The sequence below is a fragment of the Hemiscyllium ocellatum genome, chromosome 37 (assembly GCF_020745735.1).
Source record: "Hemiscyllium ocellatum isolate sHemOce1 chromosome 37, sHemOce1.pat.X.cur, whole genome shotgun sequence".
Lineage (NCBI taxonomy): Eukaryota > Metazoa > Chordata > Chondrichthyes > Orectolobiformes > Hemiscylliidae > Hemiscyllium > Hemiscyllium ocellatum.
The window spans coordinates 13,126,195-13,143,105 of record NC_083437.1 but is presented as its reverse complement, the minus strand read 5'-3'; the positions used below and the strand labels follow the sequence as shown (position 1 = coordinate 13,143,105).

Here is a 16,911-nt window from a genome sequence, read left to right as displayed (position 1 = left end):
TACTTTGCCAGTGGTTCATAGTAGGTTAATGGGGCATTATTGGCTTGAAAGGATTAATCAGTTTATTGTGGACATACCTGGGCAGTTTTCTATTTTTGGAAAGATGACCAGGTTGTAGTTGTACTGAGGAAACCTTAGCAGAAGACCTGGGGAGTCCTGGAACAACATACTGCAATATTATAGCCAGGACGTTGCTGGGATCTGTAATTGTTGCTGTGTCCAATATGTTCAGTTGTTTCTTGCTATCATGTTGCATAAATTGAATTGGCTGAAAACTAACTTGCCTGATGGACCCTTTGAAAGGGCTGTATTGAATCATTTTACAGACAGAAGAGACAAGTAATTGTTGTAAATGCTCCATTTTGATTTTACTAATCTATAGGTCCCTGAACCTTCAGTGTTAATTAAAGATGCCAAATTCCACTTATTTTATGATTCTGGCAGGAGTTATTTTAGAAAGCCAAAGCTGACCAATAGGTTCCCTTGTGAAGGAATCTACAGTATTTGCAACTGATTTATAAATCAAATTGTGAGCCTTAAGTAGCGCACAGTGTCAAGTAGCAATACTCCGCTGCATTGTGTAATAATAACAAAATTATGTTCCTAGTTGCTCAAGCCCAAGCCAGTCAAAAATAAGCACCTATCTGTTCTAAACCCTTCTTCCAGCATTTGGCTGGTAGCCTTTTATGCCTTGGTATCACAAGTACACATCTAAATACTACTTAAATGTTATTAGGGATTCTGCTGTTACTAATCTCTCAGACAGTGAGTTCCAGATTCCCACCACCCTTTGGATGAAAACATTTTTCCTCATGTCCCTTCTAACCCTCTGCCCTTTACCTTGCATCTGTGTCCCTGGTCATTGATGCTTCCATCAAGTGAAAAAAAAAACTCTTACTGTTAATCATGTGTTTCCCCCCATAATTTCACACATCTCAATCATATCTATCTTCAGTTTCCTCTGCTCCAAGAAAAACAACCCAATCTATGGAATCTTTCTACAACCAAAACTCAGACAACATCCCGATAAATCTCTGCACCTGCTCTGGTGCAGTCATATCCCTCCCACATGTGGATACCAAAACGGTGCTCAATTCTTCAGCTCTGGTCTAATGGCATTGTGTATATAAGTTTCTTGCTGTTGAACTCTCTACCTTAGCTAATGAAGGCAAATATCCCATATGTGTTCTTAACCACTTCTTCTACCTGTCCTGCTACCTTAAGGAACTAGAGGGCTTGCACAGTCAAGATCCCTCTGATCCTTGATGTCTGATCCCAGGATTTTACTGTTCTTTGTGTATTCCCTTGCTGTGTTTGTCCAGTCCAAAAGCACCTCACACACATTCAGATTCTGATCACTTCTTCTGAGCAGCCCGTCTATACTGTCCTTACTATTTACCACCTGCCAACTTTTATATCATCCATTTACTTACTAATCAACCCTTTACATTCAAGCCATATCACTTAAATATAGCACAAACAGGAAGGGCCCCAACAGTGATCCCTGTGAGACCGCACTGGACACAGGCTTCCAGTCATAAAAACATCCTTTGACATTCTGCCTCAACTTTTTGCTATCAGTCTCAAACGAGGACCTTCTCAAACTCCTTGCTAAAGTTCAAGTAAACTGAAAAATGTATTGCTTTAATCTACACGCTCGTTTCTTCGAAAAATTCAGTGAAGTTTGTTAAATATAAACTCACCTGAACAAAACTACACTGAGTGTACTTGATTAATCCCAGCCTCTCCAAGTGCAGATTAGTTCTGTCACTCAGAATTCATTCCAATAATTTCTGCTGGGGTCAGACTGGCTGGCCTGTAATTTTCTGGTTTATCCTATCCTCCCTTCTAGAATAACTGTACCATGCAGGTTGTCCTCCACTCATCTGCCACCTCTCTTCTGGTATTATTGAAATTTGGCTAAAAGAGTTGCAAATAAGAAAACGTAGTTTCCAATTTTCTCCAGCAAATGAGAGAACTCTGCTTCCAATTTCCAAACATCAGAATTCATCCATTTACTTTGAATTTTTACACTCAAGCTGAGTCAAAATCCTTCCTAACACGCTGTATCTTATCCTCAAAAACTATGAGGCTAACCACCATTTCCTGATGACAACTAATGGTTAATAAAGTGCTGACCTACTTAGTGATGTCTATATCCCACAAATGAATCAGTTCAGACATGCTTTTGTCCTTTGTTCGACCAATGTCCTTCCAGTGTCTTTAAAACTGTGTAAATAAGGTGCTTCTAAAATTTGTTTTCAGTCTAATGAAGCATCTCAGGTGATTTCTCCACGTGCTCTAAGTAGCAAATCACTAGTGTGGTTCCTCACAGTGATGGCCTGCGGGCATCCCCCGATATTGGAGAACGTTTGCAACCAGGAGTTGAAGATCACTCTTGTATTTGCTTCATTGATGCTAAAAGTGTTCTGAGTCTCCTTGCAATGTAAATATGACCAGTTTCGAGTCTAATGCAAGATGTATTTCTATTTGTTATATGCTATCCCTGAGATCATTTAATCACTCTTGTTTCTGGGTTGGTAGTACTTTTAAACAGACGAAGTCGAATGGAACGCCCAGAGGATCTTGATGTTCCAGCAGCATTGGCTGACTTTATTCATCAGCAGAGAATGCAGCATAATGAGCAGGACATGTAAGTGATGATTAAAATGCACTCTTGTGACTCGAGCATTAACCTGATGACACCAAAAGGGGTAGTGAGAGGCAGGATTGGGAGAGTAGATGTATCTCCGATTTGAAGAATTATGCTCTTGCTCCTCCACCACCACCAGTGTTGAAGTGATAACGTCATAGTAGCATAGTGAAAAGATTAATGTCAATGAACAAGTTGTAAGCTGTGTATGTATACACTAGAAACAATGTTTCTTTGGCATACATGTGTGGGATAAGTAGACCAAAGGCAAAGAAGTAGTTTGTGAAAAAAATTTAATTTCTGCCACGATTTGCTGGGAATATATAAAGTTTCTGCTAGTCTCATTTTACTTCAAACTTTTGTGTTCTTCTACTTTTGCAGGCTTGCACATCCATACCAGTATGAGCTGAATCATTTTGAACCATCTGAGTCTGTACTTGCTAAAACAGAACCACAGGTCAGTGATGAAAAGCTGAACATTGAAAATCTTGCCTTTTATACTTATTAGATTAGATTACTTACAGTGTGGAAACAGGCCCTTCGGCCCAACAAGTCCACACCGACCCGCCAAAGCACAACCCACCCATACCCCTACATTTACTCCTTACCTAACACTACGGGCAATTTAGCATGGCGAATTCACCTGACCCGCACATCTTTGGACTGTGGGAGGAAAACGGAACACCCGGAGGACACGGGGAGAACGTGCAAACTCCACACAGTCAGTCGCCTGAGTCGGGAATTGAACCTGGGTCTCAGGCGCTGTGAGGCAGCAGTGCTAATCACTGTGCCACCCGTTATGAAGAAGATGGTGCAAGTAGAGCTTGCATGCATAAGTGGCAAGACCATGGTTTTATTTTGTGCAGCAAGGAAAACAGGCAAAACTATCCAAGATAGTCTTATAGTTTGAAGGATTTCTGAGCTGCTCTCTTGATTGTTAAATGGGGACCCTAAGTGAGAAAAGCTGAAGAAAATGGACAAGTAAAACAAAAGCTTAAACAGCATACTACAGTTTTCTCACACTTCTCATTTCCAGTGCACGGCTTGATATGGAGGACTAAGAAGATCAACTTGCTTTCTTTAAAGTTGCAAAAGGTGCATGGAATGAAAAATGTTGTACTTTCATAAACATTCAAGAAGCACCTGAATGAATGCATGAATTGGAAGGGAATAGAGGGATACGGATGCTGTAAGAGACGAAGGTTTTATTATGAAAGGGCAAAATGTGTCGGCACAGGCTTGGGAGGCTGAAGGGCCTGATCCTGTGCTGTTTTGTTCTTTGTTCTATTTACTCACAAAGTAATGAACACACAAGCTAGTAACAACTGCAAATAACTTCTGGTGAAGTGTCTTAGAACTGTGAGGACACTGAACTCAGATTTGCTCCTTTATCCTCTGTAGATGTACAAACCTCTGTCTGAGACCAACTTTCAGTTAATCACAACTTTCGATGAATTAGTGGAACTGAATGAAAAACTCTCAAAATGTAAAGAATTTGCAGTGGATTTGGAGGTAAGAATAAACAGTGAACTGATATGCATATTTACCAAAATATTACAACCTATGTATTGTCTCTAACACTTGGAAACACTTACTAGTTACTTATTTTAAAATTCTTTGATGTATTTTAACTTCAGTGTGCACAGTTCAATTTTCAGTTTAGTTAAATAATTACTCTAGACAGTTTCTAATTCATCTTGACATCATTGTCACAGAAATGCCTCATTTTTTGTGTGACAGTGTTTTAGCTTGCCAATGGCTTACTTTGCATAATATCAAGAATTTAAAACTATCAGTACTATAAGTAATGCGTCATGTTTCGTTTTTGAGTGGAGGCTTTCTTTTTAATTTAACCTACTTTTCTAATCAACCTGATCAGAGATGTTATTACACACCTCTGGACCAGGTGGGACTTGAACCTGGGTCTCCTGGTTCAGGGGTAGGGGCACTACCACTGTGCCACAAAAGGGCCCTCTTAAACACCACGCTCCCAGTCGTCTGAGACTAGAATCAAACCAAGGTCCCTGGCAGCAGTGCTAATCATTGAGCAACCAGGCCACCTGTGGCTCGAGGCATGAAAGAAAAGCTTGATAACAAACTGTATGCAATTTATTCAGTTTAAAAGCATGACTGCTCGTTCCTTTTGAAGTTTACTGGTAGTTATTCCAGTTCAGGAAGGGTTGGTAACTGTCCAGAAGATATGTAATTGATTGCAGCTGTTCAAATTGGAGAGCCAGTGTGGAACCTTTAAAGACCAGTTAGATAAGACAACTTTCAGCTAAAACTCGTTTATTTTAATTTCATTCATTCACTGCATATGGATATCACTGATAAAGCCTGGATTTATTGTCTTGCAGGTATAACTAAATGGCTTGCTATGCCTTTTCTGAAGCCATTTAAGGGTTTGCCAATTTGGTCTAGGTCTAGAATCACATACCCGACCAGAAAAGGCAAGAACATTGATGTATGAGAGAACTTTATACAAACAATTTGGTAGCTTCAAGAATTAACATTGTAGACACTCCCTTTTAATTTAAACATAGATTTATTTATTTAATTAATTATATTTATATTCAGTTGGTCTTAGAAACCCAATTATGCACTGGGTTGAGCAAGCTATTTACTATTTTCCTTGTTGTACAAGGGCCATTTAATCTTTGTATAATTACATCTTTATTATTGCTGCTTATTTATTCTAATTACCACATTGGTTGGGCACTTAAAGCCTCAGTCTAGAGTTAAGATTGCCTGATGGTCTCAAAAACAACTAGAAATTCTTGCAGATTACGTGATTTATTTGGAAAGAAAAGGGTCTTAGTTCATTGTTCTAGACAATGTTGTCAATGCTGTAGAAGCCAAGATTACTCTCAAAGAATACTGTCAAATATCCAAGTGGAATCATCTGTACAAAGAACGAGAGGGGAAATGCACATGGCATTTTGCATTAAAATGTCCATTAATGCCTTTGGGACAGTATAACACAGAAATACTCTGCTGTTTAGCTGTTCAGTGGCCTCTTGAAAGCATGAGCAACTACTGCTTTGCTAAAGATGCTGTTTCTTTCTCAAAGGCACTATTGAATTTTTAAAAATTGAATGAAGGGAAAATGCATTTGGTGATATGGTATTGAGCATTCAAAAGTTAGATCGGCAAAATGTTTTGAGTTAGCTTATTGGCAGTACCTCGTGATAATTTTGGTTTAGAGTCCTTAAATCGGATCGAAAAAAGAAGCCAGTTTGCTATTATTGACTACAATTCTACCTCCATAAAGTGTTTATGTATTGATTCCACGTGTACATGAGTGAGATTGTTTTCAATTGAGATACCCCTACAATAGAATAATCTGCCAATACTCATTACCTACGGTCTCCAATGAGATTGTAAACTGTATAGGTCCTTGAATGTGTAATTTCTATGCTTCCACATTAAAGTCATATGGTAGCAATGAAGCAGAACGAGTGCATGAATTTTGTTGAAGTATTTGAGCTGACACTTTTTAAACTGTCCTACATAAGTTTCATAAAACAAAACAAAGAGCTGCGAATGCTGAAGATTTCAGACAAGCAAAAACGAGAATTTGTGGAAGAAACTCAGCAGGTCTGGCAGCACCTGTGAAGAGAAAGAGAGTTTAAAGTTTTAAGCCTAATGACCCTTCTTCAGGAGGTTTTGTTTATTTGGTATATTAAAGAGGTGAAGTCAATTGCATTTTTCTACGGAAGATTAATTAAAACCAATGTATGGTTGATGTCTTTCCCCACCAGCACCATTCATATCGAAGTTTCCTGGGATTAACTTGTTTAATTCAGCTATCAACCAGGGAAGAGGATTTCGTTATCGACACACTTGAGCTGCGCAGTGAAATGTATATTCTCAATGAAGTCTTCTCTGATCCCTCCATTGTCAAGGTCAGCTCAATTAACTCAATTTCACTCTATTCCTCTGTCTAGATATATCCATCTTCCTTTCTGTCCCATTCCATATTTGACTGTCTACACTTCTGCATTTTTACTTTAAAATCTTTGACTTTACTCGTGTGCTACCATTCAGAATCCTGATCAAAGCTTAACATGTTGATTTTTTTTTGTTTTTGCCAGAAAGCTGACTGATTACTGTGAATGTGTCTGTCTGCATTTATCAAGACTAAGGAGAATTTAGCATAGAACAAATCCTATCAAAGTGTGAAGAAAGGGCAAGAAACGACAGATGCATGTCAGTTCCTGTCAAGTGAGAGGGGAAAAGTTTAAGGGAGATATGTGTGGAAAGTTCTTTATGCAGAGGCTGGTGTTGCCAGCGGAGGTGGTAGAGGCAGGCACAGTAGCGTCACTCAAGATTATCTAGACAGATACATGAATGGGCAGGAAGCAGAAGGATATGGATCCTTAGAAAATTGACGACAGGTTTAGATAGAGGATCTGGATTGGCGCAGGCGTGGAGGGCCAAAGGGCCTGCTCCTGTTCTATGATGAGTTATTGGCAGCAGTATCAGAAAATCCGTTGCTTGACATTCTTTCAAAGGTTGTCAGTCATTATTAATTGACAACTAACAACTCTTTGCAAAGAGTCTACATTTTAGACCGTCTCCCACCCTAATCCTCGATTGCATAACCAAAGGAGTAGTTTCTGTTTTTCTTTCCTGTCTTCTACATAATATCTTGAAAACTTTGACCAAATTATCCATACTTTTCAGAATTAGAGATATATGAACAAGCCATTTTATCTTGTAATTTAGACTTTGGATTCCAGGTACCATTATTGTAATTCTGAACTGTGTGGTGTCCAACAGGTGCTTGTGCTCCAACAACCACTTTATCTAGCTGGATGATGAAATTGATCCTCCTGTTCTCTTGATATAAAGGGACTTGTGGACCTCTAAAAGTCTTCGAATTTCTCCTGTCTCTGACTTTCCGTAATTCAGGAATGTACTCTGTTCTATTCTTTTTAGATCCAAAGTGTGTGACCTTGCATTGGCCTCAATTGAAATCTGTTTTCCAGTCTTTTATATTCATTTAATCTACAAATTACTAATTGTAATTTTATGTCTCCGACTGCACTGGTTTCAATATTGACTTTCTTTACTTTATCAACAAATTTGAATGAGTAGATTTCTATCCACACAGTTACATAATTCAATAAGATTTATCAGACATGACCTGCTCTTTACGAATCCAAATCAAAACAAAATCTGGTAGATTTTTATAAAAATAGTGAGTATGTTGTATCTTGTCAGATTTACAATCAAAGATGCTACATTATAAACCCATCCCTGTGATCATGAGATATTTCGTTGGTCCTTTTGGTGAACAGCTTCTGACATTAATAGCCTGTTACCCCGAGACCTATTTGAAGCAGCTGTATTAGTGATTTGTAAACAATGGCTGAAATCTCCTTTATAAATCAGACTATTATGATAGAGGATGTATGTCAGAAATGGGAAATATATATACATCGTAAGTCACCCAGCTGTGTAAGGTTTGGATGTTTATATTGTAATATTTATACTGCATAAATGGTTTCAAACTACTTCTGATTTTTTTAATGCCATGTTTTTAACCAAATTAAAGTTGGGTGCTGTTTTATAAACTTAAGGCAAGTTTATCAAACAGATTTGAACAGGAGTCAATAATGTAAGAAAACTATTAATGTCATGCCTAGCAACTTGCAATGAATGGGGTAAAAGATGAAAAGTGAGTGAATTTGTTTTATAAAACTACAATGACTCTTATCCTAACAGCTTAGGAATGCAGATATCTTGCTGATACTACTCCTCATAATTTAAGTGCTTAATTCAAAATTTGATGATTCATTGTTCATAACAAATTGCTAATCTGCATCATTTAATTCATATTTTTTGATCCAAAAATGACTGACTTAGCAGGATTAGATTGCTGAATCTTAACAACTTTGATGTTTGGCCTCTTGATTTACTAAAGCCTGGGTGGACTGTGTCATTTTAATGTAAAGAGCATACTAAGGAACTGAATAGCATTACTACTCATAAAACTGTGATCATCAAAGTAAAGATGGCAATTGATATTAGTCTCTAGACAGTGCTTCTAGCTAGTTTACCCCATTTAGTTCATTATAGTTCCATCTTTAATGCAGCATATTAATAGGTAGTTCTTCCATTTTTTTAATGTTGAATGAGGCATGAATAATGTAAAGCTGTCAGGTGAAATTTCTAGTGATTTCACATGAGAAAGATCGCATCTTGCTCGGTTGACTTCCTTTATTGCTAACTATATTGATTACAACTCAAAATAATTTGTGAACAAACTATAAGTGGTTTAGGCAATGTATGGCTGATTGTCTGGTTGTCTGACTGATATCAATCTGCTTTTGTAGGTTTTCCATGGTGCCGATTCAGATATAGAATGGTTGCAGAGAGATTTCGGGCTATACGTTGTCAACATGTTTGATACACACCAAGCTGCCAGAGTTCTCAACCTAGGGCGGCATTCACTGGATTACCTTTTGAAACAGTATTGTAATGTACAGACTGATAAACGATACCAACTAGCTGACTGGAGGCTACGGTAAGAGCATACTTTGAAATACCTCTTGTATTCATTCATCTAAAATTAGAATTTTCGTAGTTATTTGCTGATTTCTGTAGATTTCCCCTGCAGTTATGTATTTGACTGGAAGTAACTATTAGCATTTTTCTTGAGTTTTAGTCAAATTTAATAATTTAGTTGGTACTTATGTAGTTAATGTTAAATAGGTAACATGAAGTCTCATATACCCATAGGTGAACCATTCCATTAGATCTACTAGATTGTCATGCAGTAGATCTTTTTTCCTTTACTTTGCCCACCTGAGCTTGAATGCAGAGGCCAGTTGTATCCCCCCATTTTGCCCATCACCATTAAGGTTTTCTGCCACAGCACAGAACAACTGAACACGGGAATTTCATAATCGGTACTTAGTTTATTGGGGCATTTAGAAATGTTTGTTTTGGTTTCACAACTTTATAATTTCTTCATTTACAGACCGTTGCCTGCTGAGATGTTGCAATATGCCCAAGAAGACACTCACTATTTGTTGTATATTTATGACAAGATGAAGAATCAGTTATGGGAGCAGGGAAATGAACAGGCAAATCTCGTTCAACTGGTGTGGCATAAGAGCAGGGATATCTGTCTTAAGGTAAATTAAAATAGGATAAGTGACAGTTTTAAAAACTCATGGAAAAGATTTTAACTGATGGGAGTTTGGGGGATATAACAATCACTGTTTCTCAGTACAGCTACAGAGCAACAGCCACTATGCTTCAGAGTAATTCCTTTCACAGGAAGCATTTTTGAGGCATTTGAGTGTGTTTTTAAATACTTTTGGAAATATTTCCTTTGCATTTCACACAAGTAGAGCTTATAGATACTGTGTATGTTTTCAGAATTCATTTTCTGATGAGTTTTTTTGGATTTCTAAAATAAGAGTTGTTAAAATCCTTTGGTAGGTGGTTCTCTTGACAAGAACATGAATAGCTAATTCAGTTTGAAGACAGTTTTTCATGGAGTAAGTTTCATAGTATCACAGCTTGGTGGTAGGTTCACTTCCAGCCAAGTTACTCCAATATTAATTTTCACATTGAGTTCACGCTGGAGCTGTTTGCATTCCATTAAACAATGCCAGAATTGCTTACACGGCCCGGTAACACATCAGATGATTACATTTGATTTTCCTGACTAGTTGTGTTGACCTTTTAGCTTGCAAGTTGCCTTAGAATAAAACCAGTCCTGTGTAATGGGGTTCATTTGTTTTCAGTTAACTTTGTCTATATCAAACTAAGAGTATCACTAGCTACCTGACTAAGGAGTAGTGCTCCAAAAGTTGCTACTTCCAAATAAACATGTTAGACTCTAACCTGGTAGTGTGTGATTTTTAAAGTTGTTCATTGGAAGGTCCATTGAGTATAAGGGTAGACCATTTATACTGCAGCTTTTTAAGAACTTTAGTTAGGCCACAATTGAAATATCGTGTACAGTTCTACACTACAGTACAGTACCACACTACCAGAAGGATGTTAATGTTTTGGGGAGAGTACAGAAAAAGTCTAGCAAGATGGTGCCTGGTATGGGGGATTTTAGCTGTGAAAAAAGGTTGGATAGACTGAGTTTGTTTTCAGGAGGTTGAGGGGTGACTTGATTGCCATTCTTATATAAGTCTGAGAAAGAGTGAAAAGTATGAAGCTTTTTCCCAGGGTTGAAGGGTCAATTACCAGGGGACACTGGTTCAAGATGTGAGGGGTTACGTTTTTCAGAGTGGTGAATGCTTGGAATGCATCGCCAGTGAAGGTGGTGAAAACAGTCACAACAGCAGCATTCAAGAAGCACTTGGACAAGTACATGAATAGGAAGGGAATAGAGGGATATGGATCCTGTAAGTGAAGACAGTTTTAGTATAGAAGGACAAAATGTGGCGGTGCAGGCTTGGTGGGTCAAAAGGGTTGTTCCCGTGCTGTATTATTCTTTGTTCTCTGATACATTCCCTTTTTGTTATGGTAGGAATTTAAATTGGAGTACATGAAGTTAGTTCTCTAGTTCATATTTAGAATGGCTTTTCCTAGTGTGAGCTGGGGTAATAAATGTGGCATGTTATTTTAACCTTTTAAAGCAGCACAAGGCAAGTGTCATGCACATGTTTCTTAACTTTCTCTCCCTTTCGAGGAGATGTATTGGCTTTTATTTAGCAATTCTCATGGCCACATGGTTGATATCAGTACCTCAGTTTGAAAATTGTTAGGTATTAAACCTGGCTTATCTCAACATACTGGTGTTCCACTGCAGTGGAACACATCCTGCTCTTACAGGACTAAAAACAGTTCGGAGAAAAACGTTTGATTTTGTTCACTAAAACATATCCTTTACTAGTGAGAGAAATTAATGACTTAAGCTAAGCAAGCGTTTATTGCGCCTGAGACATTAATTTTCTAAAATTGCAACCCCCCCGCTGCTTGAGTTTTTAAATAAAAGAAATCTGGCACTTAAAGGTCTGTGACTATGATGTGTCCAAAGATATTTCAATTTCAGCAAAACAATTTGACTTGTACACTTGGATATTTTGGATGTATTTGGGTATTGGGACTTCTACGTGGCTTCCATTTTAGAACATGTAAACAGAATATAAAGTTATATTTTTGTAATCTTTTATTAATGGCAGAAATACTGCAAGCCAATTTTCACAGAAGAATCCTACCTGGAGCTGTATAGAAAGCAGAAAAAGCAACTGAACACACAGCAACTTACAGCGTTCCGATTATTTTATGCCTGGCGGGACAGTACTTCACGGCGTGAGGATGAAAGCACGGGGTATTAATTACGTTGCTTATTGAACCTAAGGGAAGTGCCCCTTAGCCTGCTGGTGGAATTGATTCAGAGAATTAACCACCATCAACTCCTACTGGTTGTGTCCTTCACTCTGAACAGTTAATGTTCTATAGCTTTTATACATCTTGCATATAACCAAAACTTATAGTATTTTGCAAACCGTACAGAATTACGTGCACATAGGTGATGCAAAATCTTTAGTGTAGCTCAGTGTAATATTTCTAAATAAATATTACCATAATTAGTGATTTCTGTTCAATAGGTGCTCTCTATTTGGCCTTGCATTTCTAAAACACTATCTATATTCCATTTCATTGGGAGACTTACTGGTTGCTTTTGTGGGGCAAAAGGTATCAGCCAAGCTTGCTTATGTGCAGGGAAATTGATTCTTATTTGCCCTTGCACAATTTTTCTCTTATTCATATAAAGACCCCCATCAAATATCACTGAAAATAGGTTTTTGAACGTATGTTTTTAACTTTGATTTTCGATACTCCAGTTACATCTACGAGAAACCGTTAATGTCCCATGGTCTAGCTTGCACTAGTGGCGAGCTACATTACCATTTCTTTCACAACTTGAAACAGAAAGAAAACCCAAATTTCTCATTCTGTCAGTCTTTCAGAATAGAAGTGCAGTTTAAACATGCTGTTCTCAGTTTTTAATGATCTCAATGCAACCTATTGCTTCTGTTTCCCTAAATGCCCTCCAGTCCCAGCAGCAATTCATTTCATAACAAAGGTTTGAAGCAGCTGTCTGCTTCATTGTATTGCACTTTGTATAAAATATTTTTAGAGAATGTGGCGGAAATAACAATTTAAGAAAAATGATTCATATTTCTTATTATTTTTAACAGATATGTGCTACCCAATCACATGATGATCAAAATAGCAGAGGAGCTGCCGAAGTAAGTTATTCCCCCATTGTAATAATATCCGGGTGTGGCAACAAATGGCTTACCACATTTTCATATAAAAGTGAGCTGCATACTTGTTTGAGATCAGTTTCAGGTTGGGTACTATCTATTATGAGCCAAACCTGTTAAAGCATTCCATTCTCTTGTCATCTGACCTAGCAAAGTTGCTTTTATATTGGGTTGTACTTTGCTAGCCGTGTTAATTCTGGTTTTATGTAACTGCTACAAGACACGAAGATCAGTTTGTCTTGCAAGGTGTTCCTGGTAGCCAAATCCAGCAAGTTCACGTGAAAATGCAGTCGGCTGCTAAAATTTTGGTCCTGCATGTCAGAAGCAGTCCTGTATGGATCTCAGCTGAAAATGTGTTGCTGGTTAACTAGCAACACATTTTCAGCTCCGATCTCCAGCATCTGCAGACCTCACTTTTTACTTGTATGGATCTCACACAATATAAAAGCAATATCACATGACTAATCACGTCATTAAATTTGTTAAATTGTCAAAACAGCCAGCGCAATTTTATACCTTTTTTTGTTCTTAGCTGTTTGAATTCTTACTTCACCTGTACTCGAATGCTAAAGTTTTTCCAGTCAGTACTCTTGTCAGTCAATTGGTTTCACGTGTATATTGTGCAAATTGTAATCAACAGAATAATTTGGGAGTTAAAATAGGAAACCGGTTTTAAGCTTGAATGTGTAGCATCTGTCACAATCATCAGATGTCCCAAAGCTCATAATAATCAGTTAAATATTTCTGACACATAATCACCACTAAATATAGCAAACACAACAGTATTTAAATAGAAAAATTTAAAAAACTTTAATTTATATGGCACCTTTTAAGACCCCCTGGCATCCCAGCTCTATGGCTAGTGAACTACTGTTAAAGTACTTTTGAACTTCTGAGGTTTGTCGTTGACCAGAAACTGAACTGGACCAACCTTATAAATACTGTGGCTACAGGAGCAAGTCAGAGGCAATAAATTCTACTTCAAGTAACTCCCTTCCTGGTTTCCCCAATGCCTGTCTATCGTCTACAAGGCTCAAATCAAAAGGCTGATGGAATACTCTCCACTTGCCTGTTGGAGTGCAACTCCAACAACAATCAAGAAGTTTGACACTATTCAGAATAAAGCAGCCTACTGGGTTGTTACCTCAATTACCACATTCAGTACTCACTCCTTTCATCACTAACAATATGTACCGTTAACAAGGTGCACAGCAGTAACTCGTCAAGTCTCCTTAGACAGCATGTTCCAAACACGTGGTGTCTGCCATCAGAAGGACAAGTGCAGCAGATTAAGGGGAGGTGACAGCCTAGTAGTAATATCGTAGGACTGTAAATCCAATGACCCAAGTAATATTCTGGGCACCTAAGTTAAAATACTGCTATGGCAGAAGTAGAATTTGAATTTAATAAAGGTCCAAAATTAAGAGTCTAATAATGACCACGAATCCACTGTTGATTGTCAGAATACCCATCTGGTTCACTAATGTCCTTGAGAAAAGGAAGCTGCCATCCTCACCTGGTCTGGCCTATATGTGACTCCAGACCCACAGCAATGTGTTTGACTCTTAATTGCCCTCTGGACAATTAGGGATGAGCAATAAATGCTGGCCGAAACAGCAGTGCCCTCATCCTGTGAATGAATAAAAATAAATGCATTAGAGCAATGACACCTATTAGTCCTCCAAGTTGCATATGTTCTGAATGAAACTGTGTTGCTATTTCCTTCACTGTTACTGAGTCAAAATCCTAGAACTTCTTTTCTCCCAGCACTGTAGATATACACCCAAAGAACTGCAACGGTTCAAAAAGGGAGCTCGCTACCAACCTCTCCAGGGCAATTGAGAATGGGCACAAGCTGCTGACTGAGCCAGCAACACACCATATTGTTGCTGTTGTAATGTAAAAAATGCAGGAATCAATTTATAGATGAAAAAGAAACTCCCACACAGTGCGTCCAATCTTTCTCCCACCCATTTCAAGGCTTCATAAATACCTCAGTATGAGCAGGCCATTCTGAGCAGGAGACTGGCTGCTATAATTCAAGCCAGGGCACCACCAGAGCCATGCTGTTTTGTAGTTCACAATTCCAAAGTTTCAGTTCGCAACACAACTGCAAAGTCCTGTTTTAACATTTCATCTGAAAGTAGGCATTTTTCACAGTGTGAAAGTGAGAACTGTAGATGCTGGAGATGGGAGTCAAGATTGGAGTGGTGTTGGAAAAGCACAGCAGGTCAGGCAGCATCCGAGGAGCAGGAAAATTGATGTTTCGGGCAAGAGCTCATGCCCAAAACATTGATTCTTCTGCTCCACGAATGCTGCTTGACCTGCTGTGCTTTTCCAGCACTACTCTAATCTTGACCTTTCAGAGTGCAGTAGACCTTCAGTTTTGTAGAGTGGTGTCACTGTGGAATCTTGTGCTCGTGTCCTGGGTTGGAACTTGAATCCACAACCGTTGGATTCCAGTGAGAGTTCCACCAAATGCTTTTAACCAACCAGTTAGTTGAAAGTTTCATTGTACTGGTATACAGAACTGGCCATATTTATTTATTTGTTTGTTTTATTGCTGCTTAAGGCTAATCTAGTTCAGCTAATAATAGATGTCCAAGTTCCCGTAGTGTTGTTCTACATTTAATTGATGTTTACCCTTCTTATTCAGTTTTGAATTGTTCCGTCGCAAAATGTTGTGTTTGAGAAATTTGCAAGGTGTGTTTTTTGCGGGACACTTTAGGAAAGGATGTGAATGCATTGGAAAGTTTGCTGACGAGTTTGAGAATTGGTTCCAGAGATGACAAATTTTAGTTATGAAGATAGTTTGGAGAAGTTGACACTGCCTTGCTCGGAAAGGAAGTGACTAAACAAGATTTGGCTGGAATTCTCAAAATCATGAGAGATTTGAAGAAACTGTAGACAGGGAGAAACTGTTCCTGCTCGTAAAGGTTTATGCACAAGAGGGCATAGATTTAAAGTGATCTGTAAAAGTAATAAGTGTGAGGTGAGAAAAGACTTCTTTACACAGCAAGTGGCTCAGGTCTGGATTACACTGCCTGATGTGTGGCAATGTAGGTTTAAGTGAAACTTTCAAGAGGGCATTGAATAATTATTATAGATAAATAATATGTAGGATTAAAGGGCAAAGGAAAATGGCACTAAATCATGATACTCATTCGAAGAGAGAGACATGGTTGGACAAATGGCAGTCTCCTGCACAGTAACAACTGTGATTATGTTGTCCTCTAGTATTTAAAATAAATAAATCATTTGTGACATCTTAATAATTTCTTAAAATAAACACTTCACTTTTATATAGTACTTTGCATGACCATTGAATGTCTCAAAGCACTTTACAGCCAACAAAGTACTTTTGAAGCATACTGAGTTGTAACATGTTCTTCCAATTATTTTAATGATCTAACTCTCCGAATTCTTCCAGTCCAGATTGGTTACAACTTTCTTCTGTTCTTTCCCTCCACCTCACCGCCTTAGAGAGCCTCAGGGGATCATAGCTTGCTGCAACCCCATTCCTCCATTGGTTCGCCATCACATCAATGAACTGCACCTCCTGGTCCAGCAGGCACGTGATATGCCTCTTCTCAAGGTAAGAGCCTTTTCTTTAAACTCCATCTGATACATGGAGTAATCTGTTTTGATAAAGAATTGATGATAGTTACCAGACGGGTAGTGGAAGTTATTTCATGTTGTTGGAACCTGTACCTGAAGTTCCTAGATGTGTCGATGAATCCTGAAATGGGATTAACAGATCTGAGCAACACTGACAAATGTTCACGTTGGATTTATCATCATCTGATTGCCACCATAGTGGTACATATGCATAGAAAGCCCATTATTTGCATTCTTTATCACATGTCACATTATTTTGATTGCAGTCAAGCTCGAAATAGTTACCCAGTTCTATAACATGTTATGGCTATATTATGTTGAGTGATGAGATATGAGAGATCTTTTGTTCTTGTATCAAGAATATAAAAGCATGCAAAAGGTTTTTAATCA

General features: G+C 38.2%; 1 protein-coding gene across 1 annotated transcript in view; it reads left to right on the top strand.

The window, feature by feature from the left end:
• The window catches only part of exosc10 (exosome component 10), a 62,339-nt gene that overhangs the window by 11,094 nt on the left and 34,334 nt on the right, over positions 1–16,911 (top strand). The window contains exons 6-14 of the mRNA XM_060851800.1: positions 2,545–2,653; positions 3,035–3,110; positions 4,055–4,165; positions 6,415–6,558; positions 8,995–9,185; positions 9,642–9,798; positions 11,812–11,960; positions 12,835–12,885; positions 16,387–16,498. Of these exons, the coding sequence (XP_060707783.1) occupies positions 2,545–2,653; positions 3,035–3,110; positions 4,055–4,165; positions 6,415–6,558; positions 8,995–9,185; positions 9,642–9,798; positions 11,812–11,960; positions 12,835–12,885; positions 16,387–16,498 (1,100 nt within the window). The remainder of the gene's footprint in view (positions 1–2,544; positions 2,654–3,034; positions 3,111–4,054; positions 4,166–6,414; positions 6,559–8,994; positions 9,186–9,641; positions 9,799–11,811; positions 11,961–12,834; positions 12,886–16,386; positions 16,499–16,911) is intronic.